Raw genomic sequence first — 19679 nt, 5'->3', positions numbered from 1 at the left:
TGAAAGGGAGTCTACCCTTATTTTCAGACTCTAGTCTTTTGTGCTGTTTGCCAACTCCAAGCAGATTTGGTGGTGTGGGTATTTTGTTTGTTTTGTTGTTGTTCTTTAATATCTTTGTGAAAAACTTCAGGACAGTTCTTTGCTCCAGGAGAAAATAAGTGGCCCCATGTAGTCAGTAGAATAAGGAAATTTCATTAGCTTATGCATAAGGAGGAATTGGACTAACTTCTAGTCCTGGTTTATTGGCAGATGTGAAGAATACAAGATAATATGGTCCAAACACCAACTGGAGAATCTGGAGAATCAATAGTTAGTTGAAATCAACACTGCTTCCTAATAGGGGATTAACAATGCTGGATGAAAGTTTTGCAGTTATAATTTCTGAACTGAGCATTCTGTAACTTTTATCTCATTACTTCTGTATATACATCAGCTTTTGTTACTACTGTGGTCATGAAATGCTAACTTGGTCATGTAAATCATGCCTTTTCAGGAGTTACTGTCTATCTATGACTGTAGAGAGACAAACACTGACTGCCCAGGCTCCAGGCTTTGGAGGAGGTTTCCTGAGCACGTGCAGGAAATCTTGGAACCTCATTTAAATACACGGTATATGACACCTTCAGCAATTTCTTTTCATAACAGCTTTAAAAACACTTTTTTTCCCTCCAGGCTAGCAATAACTTCATTTGGTTTTGCGATTGTTACTCTTCTGTGAAGAGTGATGTGTGTATATACAAAATTCAGATAAGGTCTTTCTACGTAAAGCTGAATTAGCACTTTCTTGAATGTAATTCTCTATAAATGAAACAAGCAAAATTCTGAGTTCATACCTTGCCCGGCTCTGTCTGTCCCTAAAGCATTGTCTTACATGATGTTTTGAAGCTTTTGTTTCTGTTTTCTTTGTACAAATTCTCACCAGGATTTGAGTTTGTACTCAAATCCATTAATACCCCTTTACTGCTACCCTTTATAGAAATAGGAGGAGCTCATTGGATTTTAATTTGACTTGTCATTTTGTTGAATTAATGAAAAAAAATAATGTGAAGAAAACTTCAAATGATGTATGCACCTTAATTTGAAATAATCAACAATGTTTTCTTTCTGTTTTCTCATTAAGACAGTCATGCTCATCTGTGATAAGTTTTACCTTTTTAGAAAACAAACTTTGGCATTTCTTGGCTTTCATATATGTTGTGGGGTTTTCCTGCCAAAAACATAATCCTCAAATATCTATTAAATGACATTTCTTAAAACTGATTTGAATAGCACTTTGAAGTATACTTTAACATTCTGGTGATGTGTTAGGTTGTTTGTATTTCAGGCTTCATTTTAAGACACTCTAGAATAAAAGATGTTGACTACTGAAAGCATTCTCTTAATTCTTTTCTTAAAAGATTGAAAAGATTAAACCTAATATGATTCCAATTAGGGAACTTCATAATTAACAATGTGCTATTGGTTTTTATTATATTAAATTAAAAGTTAGTTTTATTAAATGGATATTTTAAAATTACAGATACAAGAGTTATCAAAAGGCTGTAAATTGGTCTAAGATGAAGAAGCCCATTTACTTAAGCAAATTAGGTGATAATTTTGCGGAATGGTCAGCAACTTGGGCAGGTTATCTTATAACAAAGGTAAGAGAATAAATCTCTCCATATTGGTATATACAACACAGTTCTTGAACCACATTTCAGTTTCTGAAAGTAAGGGGTGAATGGGGGGGATATGCCTATTCGCTGTAGGTCTGTTAAAGCACATATGTACTTCTTGCATCATCAAGATAACCATGGACCTTCCCTTACCCAGCATTGTAGCTTCTTGGCTGGGCTTCGTGGGTAGTGTCAAAGCCAAAAGTCTAGGAAATTTGCCCTTGTCCAGAGATTTTTGTATAGCTGAAGGCACTGGCAAATGCTTCTGAAAAGTATCTGAAGTGCTTCTGGAAAACCTCAGATTTACCTTCTCATTTTCTGAAAGATTTCTTTCATTTCCCCATAGCTCCACAGTCCCAGCACATAAAAAGTAATTGTCTTTTTCTTTCTTTCCTTTCCCCTTTCCAACATGTAAGTGACCCACTGAAAATTTCATTTCCAAATCAGCCACTTTAAGAAGTGAATTTAATCACAGTAGCTCAGTAGCTACACTGTCCTCTAGTTCAGACAGAAAAGAGTAGAATGTCTTCATAATTTTCTACTTTTTGCAGATTTTTAAGGGCAGAAGAGAGGCTGAGTGTAGCAATACTCTCAGGTTTAACCTTAAGATTTTTTTCTATGGCCAGTGCAAGTTCACAATGGTGTAGAAAACCTGGAAAAGTGGAACATGTAAGCCATGCTTGCCTTCCTTTTTGTGGTATCAGCAATTGATACATGTAATAGCAGCTGCCATCTGGCATCCCTGTTGCAGGATTGTTAAGTCTAATGAACCTTCTGTGGGAGACAAATATCTTAAAATTATTTAATGGAATAGAATTTGTATTTGTCAGCAAAAAGAAATCTATTAATTGTTCGGGCATTTGCACTTTTGTAATGATGCTTTTCCTGACAATAATATTTTTCTATAGGTACGACATGATCTTGCCAGAAAAGTTTTCGACTGCTGCAGTATTATGATGAAGAATGACTATAAAGTGACAATTTATCTGCTTCCACACATCCTTGTCTATGTTTTGTTGGGATGCAGTAAAGAGGATCAACAAGAGGTGAGATGTATAAGATGGTAGTATTCTTCATAGGAATGTTCAGGAGCTGCTCTTTCTAAGAGCTGTTCAGCTCTGCAGAATTACTCTAGACCTACATGAACAAATTGTAGAGGTGTTAAACTCCTTTTCCTGTGTTAATAATACAGTTTTTCTGCCAGGGTTTTGAATATGCTCATACAAGTTTGTGTTGAACTGCTTTTCTGTGGATTTCCATTTATTTCTTCAGTAGGGCCTAGGATGAGATATTATACAGTTAATTATGATTCCAGTAATGTCAAGAGCTGGAGTGGTACAAAAAAGAAGAGAGTGCAACACAAACAAGGAATAGATTGAACTGGTGTACTTCCAAGAATTCAGACCCATAATTCTTTCCCTCCCTTGCATACACTTACAATTTAAGTGGAAAAACTATTTAGCTACCAGATTCATGCAGAGCAGGATTCATAGATGTCTTGTAGTAAAGCAGAGATAGGAGAGAAAAGAATCATCCCGTCTGCTTTTCTTCAGTGTGCTTTAGCAGAAGTCAAAGAGACTGAAAAATATAACTTACATGCTATTAATTTGAAATTTCACAGCTAAGATACCTGTGTGTAAACATTGTGGGTGTGTAGAGGTGTGTGATGATTTTTCTTGTGTGAACAAGTACATCCACAATAAACATCTAGCATGTAAACTCATATTCTGTTGGCTAAAACAAACAGGAAGCAGGTCTTTCAGCACGGTATTTACTTAAATATAAGCAAAAAGTAGATCTGTGATCAGGTAGCCAGCAGATAACTTGACTCTTACCAAACCTTGAAGTATTGTGTTTGCAGCAGAAGTGCAGTAGCATTCATTGTGTCTTGAAACCTAAAATTCCAGTAATCATGATGGTTCTTCTGAATCCAAGGTTTTGCTTTTCAAAGGCTTTATCCATGTATGGAATCTCCCCACAACAACTGCTACTTGGTTTGCCATTTCTTCCTCTTAAGATTGTGGGACAAGCAGAGCTTGGAAATAAGCCCCAAATTTTTAAAATATACAATTAAAATATCTAATATTTTAGTTAGATTTTTGTGTTAATTGCTGTTTCCTACTATTTTGATGGCTGTATGGTACTTCTGTCTTATATTAATGTTTGTGTAGGTTTACGTGGAGATTATGGCTGTTCTGAAACACGATGACCAGTCTACCAGGAGACTTGAAGACAGTGCATCTGATCTAAGTCAGCTGAGCACACAGACAGTGTTTTCCATGCTTGATCATCTCACTCAGTGGGCTAGACATAAGTTTCAAATACTTATTGCTGAGAAAAATACTGGCAAGTCCAGCAAAGACAGAGGTGATCTAAAAAGTGAGTAATGCTTATATTATTTAAAGTTGCATTTACATTCTTCAAATAAGTATTTAAATTTGCAACTTCACATTATGACCATTTAAGAATGCAATATTACTATAATATGTTAGTCTGCTTTGTGATTTCTTACTATTATATTGTGATTCCCATCCCCTCACACCCCAAATCCATTGGTTTGAATGCCTATTGTTAGAAAAACAGATTCAAAATTAAAAAATGAAATGTTAGTTTCTTGGTAGTTTTCTAAAGGTTCAGTTTAACATATTCTATGCAGTCTTGCAAGATGTAGGAAGTTCGCCAGGATCGTTTTAAATAAATTATTGATGACAGCAGAAAAAACGTGTTCTTAAATTAATCCAATTATCTCACTAAATTGTGAAATGAATTAACTGAATTTTGATGCATAAGGTAATTCTTGTAAATGAAACCTCAACAGACAGACTTTTTAAAATGTCTTTTTTCTATAGCGTCAAGTGAGGACTATGGAGAATATCAAAATGTGACACGTTTTCTAGACCTCATACCTCAGGATACGCTAGCTGTGGCTTCCTTTCGCTCTAAGGCTTACACAAGGGCTGTGATGCACTTTGAATCATTCATCACTGAGAAGAAACAAAATATTCAGGAGCATCTTGGATTTCTTCAGGTTATGAAGTTCTTTTTGGGTTTTGTTTTATTTTAAATGAAAATTGACAAAGCTTTATTCTTCTATGTCTAATTCTTCTTTGAGATGAGAAGAAGAAAAGATGTAGTCAGGCTCTTGCTGTTGGATACAAATGTTTAGTCATCTGTCTTTCAGCAGTATTTAGTATTTTCCCTTGCTTGGCATGCTTCTTAGATGAAAAGGAAGGAGTAGCTTTCCAGTGTATAATAAAATATTTTAAAATCCTGAAAATAGTTAAATGTGGTTCTGTTGAAAATATAGAATTTATTGCTTTTAATTAACTCTGTGCTTTTTGTCAGAGAAAACACAGCCAACTGTAGTAACAAAAAAACCCAACAAAAAAGCCAAAACACATTTGAAGGAAAGCTAAGTGGCATATTCTAAAGAAGAGAAGGAGCTAATGCTAAGGGTGTTGAAATCGATTTAAATTATTTTCAGGAAGTATTTTAACCTTTGAGATGAGCCTGTCTGTGGTTCCCCTATGGTTTATATTCTTCAGTGATGTTTCAAGTTTGAAAAACTTAGTGTGTTGCTTTTCCACCTTAAGTGTTTTGCAGCTTTATATTTTTTAACTTTATCATGTAATAATAGGATAGTTATTTTGTCCTTTATACAGATTGCTTCAGGTATCTTGATGTGTTACTCTTTCTATAGCATGAGATCATGAGTATTACAGTATGCTAAGCAAAAGTAGGATTCAAATTTGGAAGTACCCCAAAAAACCTGACATTTTCCATGAATGCTTAATGCCAAAAAGTCCTACAGGGTAGTTTGTTCTCCTTTTTCAAGAAGATGCATGATTCTGAGGATGTTATGTATAAAATATCTTGTTGTCTTAGAGTTGTTTTTAATGTCCATTTTCAATTCTGTTTGAATAAAGAAATTGTATGCTGCTATGCATGAGCCAGATGGAGTAGCTGGGGTGAGTGCAATTCGGAAAGCAGAACCATCTCTCAAAGAACAAATCCTTGAACATGAAAGTATTGGCTTGCTAAGAGATGCAACAGCCTGTTATGATAGGGCTATCCAGCTGGAACCTGATCAGGTAAATACAAGACAAATTATTTATATTTGAGGGGGGTTTTAAATATATATAATTATTTTTTTTAATCTTCTAACTAACATAAGACTAAGCCAAAAATACCTCTTCAGAAATATGTAAGTAAAATGGGAACATATGAGTTTATTCAGCAACTGCCACCCTAATTATTGTTATTGGACATATGAAGTGAAACAAATCTCTTACTGGGTTTATACTGTAATTTGCAGGCTTGGGTTAATAGTTGGATGCTTATGCCCAAGTTTTTGCTAGGACAGCTTACCAATTAAAGTTCAGCCTTTGCTGGGAAAGGCCTGGAATTGGATTGCTGAAGTATCAATCAGTACTGGTACATGCCAAGAGAACAATTACAGCAAGTTACCACAGGTAACTTGCTATTTTTGGTTATTGACTTCCAGGGAAAATGTTCATAATATAAGATCTATTAGAAATTGAATAAAGAAAACTTACAATTATTTGTCTTCCATTCCCCTTTCCCTTCCTTTAATTGGAACATATAAGGTACTGTAAAGCTGAGCAGTACTGGAAAACCATCATATTTTTCATATGCCCAAGTGAATATCCAGAGATATGATGCTCAGTGCAAAAAGTAAGTTGAAGACATGTATTACCTTTTCTATATTTGAAATACTCTTCTAATGGAAATAGGCAAAAAGTTTCCTAGGCTAGGGTATCCCTGTGCTTTCTTGCATTTCCCTGTGAAGCAGAGGTTATCCAGCACAGCTGATAACAAGTATAGTAAATAGTGTTTTGATGGGCCCTACTTACTTCCCACAGTATGGAAAACATTTTTATGAAGAGTGAAATTGCTTTGGCTTTTGGGGTTATTTCCTTCCTGTGACTTTTTTTTTCTTGTTATTGTTAATTTCTTTAAATCAAATTTTTATTTACAGCTCTGATATAGGTATTAATAAATTAACATTAAACTATATTTGTGGTGAGGCACATTTCAAAAATTGCCAATTGTGAATTAAGTTCTTTGGTAATTATAGGCTTTTTGAATTTTGAATGTTCATTTAGCTTATGATGCAATTGGTTGTGCCTTTTCATATTATAGAAAGCATCCAAATGGACATAGTTCCTCCTTCAGACTACCATGAATTTAATTAATGTATGTGTGTGTGTATTTTTTAATTTGTTTGGGGTTTTTTTTTCCCTCCCATTTCTAGATTATTCATTATCATGGTGTAGTGAAGTCCATGTTAGGCCTTGGTCAATTATCTACTGTAATTACTCAGGTCAATGGAGTGCTTGCAAACAGGTACTGTAAGCATCTAATACAATGTTTATTTGAGTTATATGAAGCTCTTGTGTTCTACCTGTGTCTCAGTAGCCATTTTTGTGCATTATCAAGCATTTGAGGCTTATCGAGCATATCCAATTAGCAATGTGAAGCTAGAAAACTTGAAGTGCTTTGTCTATAAATTCTTTATTTCAAGACTTCAAGAAATCTTAGTAATTCTTGTCTGCATTGTGTGCAGTGTTGATATGTGCTTTAATTTCTTAAATAGAATCTTTTATTCATTGTCTTGCATATTACCAGTACCTGAAGGGGACCTGCAGGAAAGCTGGTGAGGGACTGTTTATCAGGGAGTGTAGTGACAGGACCAAGGGATAATGGGTTTAAGCTGAAGGAGGGGAGATTTAGATTAGATGTTAGAAAGAAATTCTTTACTGTGAGAGTGGTGAGGCACTGGAACAGGTTGCCCAGGGAGGTTGTGGAGGCCCCATCCCTGGAAGTGTTTGAGGCCAGGTTGGATGAGGCTTTGGGCAACGTGGTCTAGTGGAGGGTGTCCCTGCCCGCAGCAGGGGGGTTGGAACTGGATGATCTTTAAGGTCCCTTCCAACCCAAACCATTCTATGGTTCTATGATATTACCGGTTCCAGGCTATTCTGTAGCCTAATAGGAGAAATAGATTGGAAGATGGTAATTTTTAAAATGTGCAATAGAAATGAAATATGCTACTTGGCAATTGAATTTGTGGAATCGTGTTGTATGGCTATTATTTGTTATTAATGCATATCCTTTGGTTTAATTTTATTAGAAGCAAGCTTACCTTGCTTCTTTTCAAGGAAGAGAAGTTTTATATAAAGAATATTTGCTAATATAATGTAGGACTAACATACCAAGGGGGGAAAGGAAAATTGAGTTCAGCACAAACTTTAATTGCCTTTGTTGTCTTTTAATAGGTCTGAATGGATTTCTGAATTGAACACTTACAGAGTGGAAGCAGCCTGGAAACTGACACGATGGGATTTATTGGAAAATTATTTGGCTTCAGGTAAGTCATCATGCTATCAAAATGTGAATATTTCCTTGCATTTCTGAACAAGTGTACGTTTTAAGCTAATAATCTTGAATCAAGGGGCAGCTATTGTAATTTTTTAGTCTTGGGTTTTACTGGGGGGAGAGTTGGTTCTGACAGTCTTCTAGATTTTGTAAATGTATTTGATTGTAAACTGTATAGTCTTTGAGTAGACATAAGTGAGTGTAAGGCCACATTCCTTCTGGGTTTGTTTTGGGGGTGGATTATGGGGTGTAATTATACAGTATTTCTAAAATTCATTTCATTAGTTCTGAGATAAACTTATTTTTCCAGTAGTATGTTAAGACAAATAAGCATGTTCAGATTAAGCTGCCTGAAGAAACAGAGTTTGAGAGGCTTTTGTTTTTTCTCCCCAAAGATGTGAAGTCCACTACTTGGAGTGTCAGACTAGGACATTTATTATTATCAGCCAAGAAGAAAAATGAAGCAGCTTTTTATGAAACACTCAAGGTTGTTCGAGCAGAACAGATTGTACCCCTTTCAGCAGCAAGCTTTGAAAGAGGATCCTATCAGCGAGGATACGAACACATTATCAGGTTTCTGATTTTCATGTCACTATTTTCAAATTCAGAAATCACCTAATCAAGAATGCAGCAGCAAGAATTTTCCATTTCCACAATAAATGGTGCTGATGTGCATTTTCTGTCTTTTGTTTGTTTGTTTTTAATACTCACCCAACTGGAAATCTTTGATTAACTGGGAATTTATATTTATCCTTCATGAAAAATATTCGCAATAAAACTGTTGGGTATAGTCTTTCAAAGTCAGCAAGCAAATCTGTGTAAACTCCAGGTAATAAAAATCAACAATTTAATTCCATGCTTAAAGTAGTACATATAGGCCAGTTAACTCCATTAACTTAAGAGCATTACTTTTAATCTGTATGGTGGCCTAAAAGCATTCCCTTCTTTTATCAACAAAGAGCAGTAAGAATTGAAACCCCATCCCTTTCAGTGGTTTTACTTTTTCTTACTTTCCTTACTTACCTACTTTACTTTTTGAGCAACCTGGTCTAGTGGAGGATGTCCCTGCCCATGGCAGGGCAGTTAGAGCTAGGTGATCTTTAAGGTCCCTTCCAACCCAAACCATTCCATGATTCTATAATTCTTTATTAATAAATTTTGAAGGTGGCTATAGTACACTAAAAAGTGAGTAGCCTTTTTTAATGAAAAAGGCTTAGTACTTCCTCCGCACTGTAAATGCATCCTTATGGCAAGATATTGCATGAAACTGGCCAGTTAAAGTATATATTTCTTAATTCTGTTTTGTGTTGGTAGCTTTTGCAGTGGTATTTTATTTAGGAAATTGAGTATTGAGAAAGAAGTGTTTTCAAAATAGTTTGATTTAGCCGTTGATCTGGGCTACCTGGAAGCCTTCAGTCACTCTTTCTCTGTCAGATATACTACCTGCTACACTTAGACTCTGCCAATGAGAACTTAATCATTTACAAGCTCTCAGCTTTGCAGCTTTCCAGTGACAGCTAATAATAATGGTATTTTTAAATAAATCGAATTACTTTATCGTAAAGTAAGTGTTTAAGTAACAGATAGTATATTGCCTCTAAAATGGTATTTGTTGAAAATATCAGACTTTTTTTAAGAATTATTGGTAAAAGTAATGGCTAGAAATACTCTTTCTAAAGATTGACTTCTCTGAGTGATCTTCATTGTCTCTGTATCCAGCAGCTTGGCAAAGGAATCATGAGAAGATAACTAATCAGTTTACAAATCCTTGATTTTGTGTGTTTGGTTTTGCTGCATTTTTGCTTTTAAAAGAAGTCCTACTATTTGAAATTACTTACATGGCCAGCTTTTGGAAAGTAAATGGCAAAAGCTTTGTAAAACTTGCTTATATCTTGAACAGCAACCAATTTTCAAGCATTTTTTGCCTTTATTTTGCTAACATAGGTTGCATATGCTGTGTGAGTTGGAACATAGTATTGGACCAATGTTTCAGCAACCAGACGGTGACCACAGTAGAGATTCCCTGAACTGGTGTGCTCGTATCGAAATGACCCAAAACTCTTACAGAGCAAAAGAACCCATTTTAGCACTGAGAAGGGCTTTGCTTAGTCTCAGTAAAAGGTGAGAACATGACTATTTCTTGTCTGTCTATGTTGTGTTCTCAGTAATATTCTGGTTTTCCATATGCATGTTAGAAGAGAGAAGATAAGACTGTGGAAAGTTATGTTGTAGACAAAAGCAGTCCTCTCCAGTATTATGTACCTTTGAAATAGAAGGGAAAAGTGGTGTCTATAGGAAAGATAATGTAGAAATGGGGAAAGAGTATTTGTTTCTAGGCCTAAATGGAAAAAGGTGAAACAGAGGCATTACAAATAATTTTAAACTATCACTATGTAGTGTGTATCTTACTGAGAAATCGTATTTGTGTTTTAACACAGTGATATTTACTTCAGATTGTAAAGTAGCATTCATGACTGAAATTTTTCATTTTCTGCCAAAATATTTCCACAGTCAGGATTACAGTGAGCTTGTTGGTCAGTGTTGGCTCCAGAGCGCTAGAGTTGCAAGAAAAGCTGGTCATCACCAGACTGCGTATAATGCGCTTCTGAATGCTGGGGAATCTACGCTCTCAGAACTCTATATAGAAAGAGCAAAGTGGCTCTGGTCCAAGGTAAAGAAAATGGAAATGGAACTTACTTTCTTACATGCAAAAAAATAATCTTTAGTTTTCTTCAAGAAAGAAAGGCATGCAATGAGTATACGTAAAACAAAGTATGTCAGCTGGGACTATCAACACATTCTGATTGCAGTTGAGCCACTGGGAGTTTTTAACTCCAACTGCCAGTCAGCCCTTTTCTGTATCCATTGACTTTTCTGGCAGCTGTGCATAAAACTGTTGGATTACCTGCTTATCTCAAAGCAGCTCAGGCAAATTTAAATTAATCTTAATAGTAGACCTTTCCTGAATTTGTATCCTTTTAACTAATAGAGGTAGGCAGCAAATACATGAGCAATTATTATGGTAAACCTAAAGAGACAACAATACTGAGATAACAAGAGAATATAAGAAGTGTATGAAGTCAGTAAAATTGAGTTACCACAGCCAGAGTGGTCTAGAAAACACTCAGGGACATAGCTTTGCCTTAACAACTGTAAAATGGAAGTTTTAGATCTCTCTCATTTAAAATATACAAAATGTTTTCCTTTTTCCCTTAGGGTGAGGTTCATCAAGCACTCATTGTTCTCCAGAAGGGAGTTGAGTTATGTTTCCCTGAAAATAAAGCACCATGCAATAGCAAAAATCAGCTCATCCACGGTCGGGCAATGCTGCTAGTGGGTAGATTTATGGAAGAAACTGCTAACTTTGAAAGCAATGCAGTTATGAAAAAATATAAGGTAATTTGATATACTAGTGTTAACAAGACTGTAGTTTTGAATAATAATAATGATGATATATTCCTTAAGTAAGCTATTGTTATGCTCCTGATGGTGTCAGCCAATGTCAACATCAATGGCATTAAATGGTTTATCAATGTGTAGGAGGGAAGTAGGTCTTCTTGTAAAGATTTAGCTATCTGAATTAGCTTTAATATAACATATCAATACAGGAAAGTCTACAGTTCCCAACATTGGGAGCTAAGAATACCTAATATAACTCTTTTAAAGTAAAAAACAAATTACAGGAGCATGGCGCTTTTCTTATGCACACAGAAATTAGAATTTTTCACTCAAATGTTGGCTAGTCTAAATAGACAGTGAGATAACTTGATGACATATTGCACTACTCTTCAGTGTTACTTCTCTCTGGTAGTGACTTATAACTGTGCTTTAAATATGCTTGCGGTCTCTGAAGAACTAGGAAAATGGGCAACTGGTATGTTTTTCTTCAACAGCACTACACTGCTTCATCTTGCTGTGCTAGTGAAATACTGTTTTGGCATTGGTCTTGCCTACTAAACCACCAGTAGATGCAGATCTTTATACTTCCTTAAAAGTAGTATGTCTCTTATCCAAGTTTTGGCATTTGAGACTGTTAGTACTTACTGCTGTCTTACTAATTAAAATACTTTGGTAACAGTCATTTAGGAAAAAATCTAACTGATGTATCAAATCAAATGAAGGTTGAAATAATGGAAACTAATGACATTTCAGTGGGTTATATTAAAACACTAATACTTAGAATTCTCTTCTGTCTGAATATTGGCACTGGAAACAAGCCAGTGTTATTAGAGAATGGATGTGCCACTTGCTAAATTATTTCTTTTCTAATATACGTCACACTTTTTTTTGTTTTTCTTTTAAACATTGTGATTTAGAAAGAAAACAGAAGTGTGAAAAACATAGAATCATAGAATTATTTAGGTTGGAAAGGACATTTAAGATCAAGTCCAACCATTAACATCCTGCTGTTTCACTTTTCAAAAAACTCAAATCCAGTATTATCAGGATAAACTTGATTACAATATTTTTAATGAAACTATAATCTTTCCTAATTGAGGAATTCTATGTCATCCCATCTTGAATTATTTTCCTGTCTCCAAATCCAAGAGGTATTTTAAGAACAGACTTCTAATTTGTACAAGTATTTATCCTGGGTCAAAATTACAATTTTTGGATTAGTTACAACTAATACTTTTTTGCATGTATTTTGCACACAGGTAACTAATACAAGATTCTTGTTTCTCAAGAATCTTTTTTGTTATTATCATTTGGGGGTTTTATTTTAAATTTAGCATCCTCTCAAAAGTAATTCTCTCTTTTTGATTTTGTTGCAGGATGTTACGATTTTCTTGCCAGAATGGGAAGATGGACACTTTTATCTTGCTAAATACTATGATAAATTAATGCCGATGGTAACAGACAACAAGATGGAAAAACAAGGAGATCTGATTAGATACATAGTTCATCATTTTGGGAGGTTAGACCCTAGGGGAACTTCGCTTAGTTTCTGTAGAAGGATGACTACTATACTGAAAAAACATTTTGTAGGAATATATTTTCTTTCAACAATTCAGACTGATTCAAATTTTTATGCAGTATTGTAAAACAAAATACTGCATGATTCCTTTTTGGTTTTGTAACTAATTAATTTTACTTCTGCCTTCTGACTAAGCAATTACCTGTCTTGTGTAAGACAGTTAATTATTTAATCTGCAGTTTTGATTAATAAAAACAAAACCTTTTTATACTAGTAAGCTTTTAGTTGTTACAGCTGCATTAAAATAAATTTCTAAAGTCCAGAATGGAATGTGAAACAATTAAGGATATAAAATGTGTAAGGCTTCTAATATGTATCATTAACATGCTGTAATTTAAACATGTAATCATAGGTCTCTACAGTATGGAAACCAGTTCATCTATCAGTCAATGCCAAGAATGCTGTCTTTATGGCTGGACTTCGGAGCAAAAGCATACGAATGTGATAAAGGTAGAATATTTTTTTCCCAATACATACTTCTTATGTCGTACTTTTAATATATGATTGAAAGAGCAGTGAACTATATTTACAGTTCTTTGTTTAGACTTATTACCTGGAAACAAGTACTATTATTCTTTTAAATTACAGAATGTTAATATGCAGGAGAGTATTAATTATTTTAATTAAATCCTCTAGAGCTTTTTTAAAAATACAAAATGAGATAGCATCGTTCTTCAGGTAACTTAAGTTGATAAACAGATTTAGGGAAACTCCTTGCATGTCACCTGTTACCTCTTCTAAGTTGCCTCATGACTAATGAGCAGTGGTTTTGTATACACTTGGTACAGTAAAGTGTTAGGCTTTGGGGCTTTTTTCCAATTTGTCTTGGTTCCAGTTGTTGAAGGAATTTTACTGAAGTTTAAATGGGGGAGGAAGGGGGAAATCCTGTAGGCAGCATCAAGGCATGTGAAACTGGTACCATAGATGCATTTTGGTTGGGAGACTTTTGTACAAATGAAAATTGCAAACATTGTCTGCAGGTCTGGAGTGAAGCAGACCCTTGTGGCTCCTGAATCTTGACCTGGTTCTGTACAGTTAGGTCATCTGAATCTGGCTGCAGACACATCAGATGCTGCTTTCAGTGGTGTTGGACCCTCGGGGGCAGGGGTGGGGATATGAAATTAGCACATCTGTTCCTCCCTTGTAAAGACTTTCTTCATTTCCTCTCCACTAAGGAACACTGGAATCCTTTTCCTGGGGGGAATACATGGAGTGTTTTTTGTTTGTTCTATGCCACTGCATCACTTTAGAGGAGTAGTAGATGTTTTATTTTAAGAGTGTAAGGAGAGCTTTTCTGATATTGTCTGTTCCATGTTCCTGTTGTCTGTGCTTGTTTATTTCCTGTTTTTCTGGTTAGTTAAATAGTACTAAGTCATTGTACGCTATGTTAAAAAGAACTTTACAGTAGGAGCTTTTCCTTGAGCTTTTTGGCTTATGAAAATTACCAACAAAATACGTTTCTGTAGGCTTGATTTAAATGACTTGACATTTTCCAATGGAAAAAAACATAACCTTGTTCTCTTTTGTGTTTTTCAGCTAGTCGTTCAGAACGAGTTCAAATGAAAAATGATTTAGCTAAAATAAATAAGGTGATTACAGAGCACACAAATCACTTAGCTCCTTACCAGTTTCTGACAGCTTTTTCTCAGTTAATCTCCCGAATCTGCCATTCTCATGATGAAGTCTTCGCAGTTCTGATGGTGATTGTTGCTAAAGTGTTTTTAGCCTATCCACAGCAAGCAATGTGGATGATGACTGCTGTGTCCAAGGTACCTTGATAATTATAGCTACACCTTTATTAAGTTTGTACAATTGTTTTCATCAGAGAGAAACGTGAACATAACCTATTTTACTTTAAGATAGTAAGAAGGAATTGAGAGTTTCAGTTGCTGTGATAGTGTGTTGTGGAACAGAGTATCAACGCTAATTGCAGTGTCAAGTTCAGATATTACAGTTTACATGTTCCAAATTAGAATGCTAATATGCATCCTGACTTGTATGATGCATTAGGAAAGGAACTTGAATAACAAATAGCTGATGAATTGGATAGTTATGGACAACAGATTTTCTAATTTTTAGTAAACGTAATAGTACTTCCAGTTTTATAATCAAACAGTCAACTCTGTGCCTTGATTAAAATGAGATAGATACGCCACTTTGTCCTAATATTTACTTGGTAATAAGGTCGTTCCAAAGCAAATTGGAAAGAATGGTGCATGCTATTTCTTTAAGGCTGGTGAAATAATGTTCAGGATACACTGTCATATTCTTGTATATTGGTCTTTATGTTGTGGGACTCCCAAGAATGGTTTCAGAAAGTAATAACACACACACCCCAACCATACCACTTTAGTACTAGTTCAGGTACCAAATTTCAGTTGGAGAACATCCTGCTCCAGATATTAAATGTGACAAGCAATAAGTAGAGAAGAGAATATATTACTGTGGGGTTTGGGTTTTGGGGTTGGGGTTTTTTTTTAGGATTCTTTAACTGATTTGACTGTTTAATAAATTTTAACTTTCCTTTTTTTCAGTCCTCTTACTCTACACGGGTCAATAGATGTAAGGAAATTCTAAACAAAGCTATTCACATGAAGGAATCTTTAGGAAAATTTATTGGAGATGCAACACGCCTTACAGATAAGCTGTTAGAACTATGTAACAAACCGGTACTTACAAAAATAAACAAATTAATGCATGTAATAGGATTATTAAAAAATGTTATACAAAAGCTTCTTCTGATAGTTTTCATTAGCCAATTCATTACATTACTGCAATTTAACCAAAACTATACTAACTTTTAAAATTATTTTTTTTACTTAATAAAAATATTTTTAAAAGTAGAAAATAGCTCTAAATTGAGCACATTGTAAAATATTTTAGTATATAATGGTACATTTCACAGTGCATGGGCTTTACATTGTTTTGTGCTTTCATGTATGATTCTTGCCCAGTAACTTTCACGGAGTTTTACTATAAAAGCAGGCTAGTTGTGTTTTCATGAACCAAATGCACTTGATAATAAAGGTAAAATTAAATAAATTCTTTCATTATTCTGTATTTACCTTCAGAGTGAAAAATATATGTGCCATAAAGGCCAGATATATTTACTTCTGACCACTCTCATTTAATTTGAAATGTAATTTTCAATTTTTCTTATTACCATAAGCATTTATTATTCTATGTATTAGTTAATGTAAAGTAGCAGTGATATTCTAAGTGTTTATTGTTAACTTTGAACAACTTTTTTTTTTAAGGTTGATGGAAACAGCTCAACATTAAGCATGAATATTCATTTCAAAACACTTAAGAGATTAGTAGAAGAGCACACATTTAGTGAAATTCTCATTCCCCTACAATCTGTAATGATACCAACTCTTCCTTCAATTCCTGGTACACATGCTAACCATGACCCTTTTCCTGGATGCTGGGCCTACATTGCTGGCTTTGATGATACGGTAAGCCTCTAGTTGCCACCGCATTTTAAATTTCTTCTTAAATAAATGTAGCGGCAAATACATCTTAGTTCCCTAGAAATGGAGGAGTGAGCAGGAAACTTCATAATTACTTTCACGGAAACTGTGTGCTTTTTGTCATAACAACCTGAGACAGATACGGCCTCTTGGTACTTAGATAAAGTTTTGGCCTGAGGTTAATATGCTGTAGCACCATGGAAGTGTTAATGTGATTGTTTGCAGTGGTTTATTACAGTTAGATGCTTTATTTTGGATGTTCTGATATACATGTTAATAAAGAATTTAACTTTTTCCTTAGGTGGAAATTCTTGCCTCACTTCAAAAGCCAAAAAAGATCACCTTAAAAGGTTCAGATGGGAAATCTTACATTATGATGTGTAAGCCAAAAGATGATCTAAGAAAAGACTGCCGGCTCATGGAATTCAACTCCCTAATTAATAAGGTTTGATGAGTTAGACAATCAGATGCATTATACTTACTGACCAGAACAAAATGCTGAACTGTCTGACAAAAAAACCCTAATCTTACCTTGAGTTAAAGCTTACTGGAAGAAAACTAAACTATTGCAAAATACCTTATTTCAGTGGAAATCAGTAGCAATTGATAATGTATAACTTCTTATGGACTTGTGAAAACAATAACAAAATATAACATTTTGCCAAAACAATTTCTTATTCCAGCAAAAATATAGAGGAGAAGTTATTTGCAGTAAATAAATAACTGCAAATATTCTGCTGTCATGCTTCTTATTTCTTATTCAGGATTTTCTAATATTTTTAATGAGAAATAGGTAAATTCATATTTTCATACTAGAAGCTTTGTCGTACTTATTTCATTTATAGTTTTCTTCTCAGCAACATGCCTAAGGTTAAGGTACCGTGAGGTTAAAGCAAATGATAGCATGTCTGAAACATGCTGAAACACTTATTTCAAATACTGCTTTTAAGGGATTTAAGCCATGTACAAGTTATGTAGTTTGACTATTTTATTGCAAAATTCTCTTCTTTTTTTTTTTCATTTACTTTGGAGAACAGATGAGCATTTTGCTTGCATTTGACCAGACAGTGAAGCATAGAAGTTTAAATTTTAGATCATGTGATTGGAAAATAGATACAGATAGTATGGTTAATGTTATTGATACATTTTGGTTCTATCTATGTTATCTGTTAATCTCATTTTTCTTTTGTGAATAGTGCTTAAGAAAAGATGCGGAATCACGTAGGCGAGAACTCCATATTCGAACCTACGCAGTTATTCCCTTAAATGATGAATGTGGCATCATTGAATGGGTGAACAATACTGCTGGGTTAAGAAATATCCTGATAAAACTTTATAAGGAGAAAGGTAAAGAAATATATTAGACTATAGTGATATTTTATTTTATATTTTTAAGAACTTTTATCTTTAGTAGTAAATGAGACAAACAGCAAGGATCATACTAAATTCTACAAGGATGCAGTTACGTGTGTTTTTAACTACCTGCAATATATTACTATTCATATGTGTGGTAGACTTTTACTCTTAAACTGAAGACAATTGATGCTTGCAATGAACAAGTTCCTCATGAGAACTGATAACACAATCATCTTAAAACATTCTTTTATGCAATGAGGTAAGTAATTTCAGCAGCAGTGCCAGTAGTATGGGAATGTATGTGCAGAATAGAAAAGACTGAACTTTTTCTTTAGATTCAGTATGTTGTTTTTCATTTCTGTTACATTTGTGTAAGATAATGAAGATAATTTATAACTGAGTCAAGGTTGAGGATACAGCAACTTTCCAGGGAAAAGATCAGATTTCTTTTGAATTTCTTGTTAAGAAAGCAACTTTCTGGTCAGTGCAATACAATTTTGGGGGAAAACTTAACACATTATCTGTATGTATGCAGACATCTGGGAGTTTGGAACTCCAAACATCTCAGCTGAATACAATGAATGGCTTTATGAGGGTGGGGGATTTTTTGTGTATGTGTGTTCCCCCCCCCCCCCATGGCGCTTGGTAAAACTGGTGGCTTGTTTGTCAAGTCTCTTTCAGTTAACATTATGATTTTAATTTATTTTCCGGTCCCACCAACATGTTCTATGGCTTATTTTTAATTTGTTCATTTATTTCCATTTTATGGAGATGTTCATCTTCTCTAAGATACCATATTGTCATAGTACTTATAAGGCTTTATATTTGGGGATTTCTTCTGCCTAATTGAGGAGGTCTATTACAGGTATCTATATGACTGGAAAAGAATTGCGTCAGCATATGCTTCCAAAGTCAGCGCCTTTGTCTGAAAAACTGAAAATGTTCAAAGAAGTCCTTCTGCCTCGTCATCCTCCTCTCTTTCATGAATGGTTTCTAAGAACATTTCCTGATCCAACTTCATGGTAAGTAACTGGGATTAGGCTAGCTCAAGAATATCTACGTTATGTATTTCACCAAACATTAATGATACTACTGAATAAAGACAGATAACCCAAGGAAGTGACTGAGACATATCTGATTCTTATTTCCGCAGGTACAATAGTAGGTCAGCCTATTGTCGTTCTGTTGCAGTTATGTCAATGGTAGGTTACATACTCGGTCTAGGAGACCGTCATGGTGAAAACATTCTGTTTGATTCTTTGACTGGTGAATGCGTGCATGTGGATTTCAACTGCCTTTTCAATAAGGTGAGAAATGCCACTGGCTGAACTTGCCCTTTATTTTACATGCGTGTAAGTTATACATTTCTACTGGTTTGGGTTTTTTTTCCACTTTTTTTTTTACTTTAAGATATCTCTTGTGTTATCTCTGTCGCTTTGTTTCTGATTTATACCCAACAAACAGTCTGGGATATGTAAAGAGTGCGTGATTGTTCTGTATGCTACATTAAAGCCAGCTTTTTAATTCAGCCAATATCAGATGAGCTGATGTGGATACACTGAAATAGCCCAAATTTTAGAGTGTGTGTATTTTGCCACTCTCCCTCTCTACTACCACCCTTCAAACAAAGCTGTAATTGCTATGTTCAGAATTCTGCTGCTGTGAAGAGTTTCTTTGTTTTCTCACACAAATTCAGCACAAAAATTCCAATGGCTGTATAAAAATAAACAGCAGAAGCTGTGGCCAGAGTGGGATTTGGAGTTTTGGTGTTTCTGTTGAAAGATGCTTTTGGTGTGGCACATGTGCTCTTTTTAATTCAGA

The 19679-nt window shown here is 34.7% G+C and overlaps 1 protein-coding gene across 3 annotated transcripts in view; it reads left to right on the top strand.

Moving 5' to 3' along the window:
• The window catches only part of ATR (ATR serine/threonine kinase), a 43611-nt gene that overhangs the window by 20066 nt on the left and 3866 nt on the right, over positions 1–19679 (top strand). For 2 of the 3 annotated variants that reach the window (XR_008578223.1, XM_054834767.1), the window contains exons 24-44: positions 494–609; positions 1520–1640; positions 2564–2701; positions 3827–4034; positions 4505–4683; positions 5582–5746; positions 6931–7022; positions 7952–8043; positions 8447–8624; positions 9996–10172; positions 10563–10722; positions 11268–11447; positions 12827–12969; positions 13382–13479; positions 14566–14798; positions 15564–15698; positions 16287–16487; positions 16804–16947; positions 17699–17849; positions 18724–18880; positions 19012–19165. Coding sequence is in view for 2 of the 3 variants with exons in the window: in XM_054834767.1 (XP_054690742.1) it covers positions 494–609; positions 1520–1640; positions 2564–2701; positions 3827–4034; positions 4505–4683; positions 5582–5746; positions 6931–7022; positions 7952–8043; positions 8447–8624; positions 9996–10172; positions 10563–10722; positions 11268–11447; positions 12827–12969; positions 13382–13479; positions 14566–14798; positions 15564–15698; positions 16287–16487; positions 16804–16947; positions 17699–17849; positions 18724–18880; positions 19012–19165 (3222 nt within the window). In the remaining variant the exon portion in view is untranslated. The remainder of the gene's footprint in view (positions 1–493; positions 610–1519; positions 1641–2563; positions 2702–3826; positions 4035–4504; positions 4684–5581; positions 5747–6930; positions 7023–7951; positions 8044–8446; positions 8625–9995; positions 10173–10562; positions 10723–11267; positions 11448–12826; positions 12970–13381; positions 13480–14565; positions 14799–15563; positions 15699–16286; positions 16488–16803; positions 16948–17698; positions 17850–18723; positions 18881–19011; positions 19166–19679) is intronic. The other variant, XM_054834768.1, reaches the window with a different exon arrangement.

This window comes from Grus americana, chromosome 9 (assembly GCF_028858705.1).
Source record: "Grus americana isolate bGruAme1 chromosome 9, bGruAme1.mat, whole genome shotgun sequence".
NCBI classification, from domain to species: Eukaryota; Metazoa; Chordata; class Aves; order Gruiformes; family Gruidae; genus Grus; species Grus americana.
This window is presented reverse-complemented; position numbering and strand designations above follow the sequence as displayed.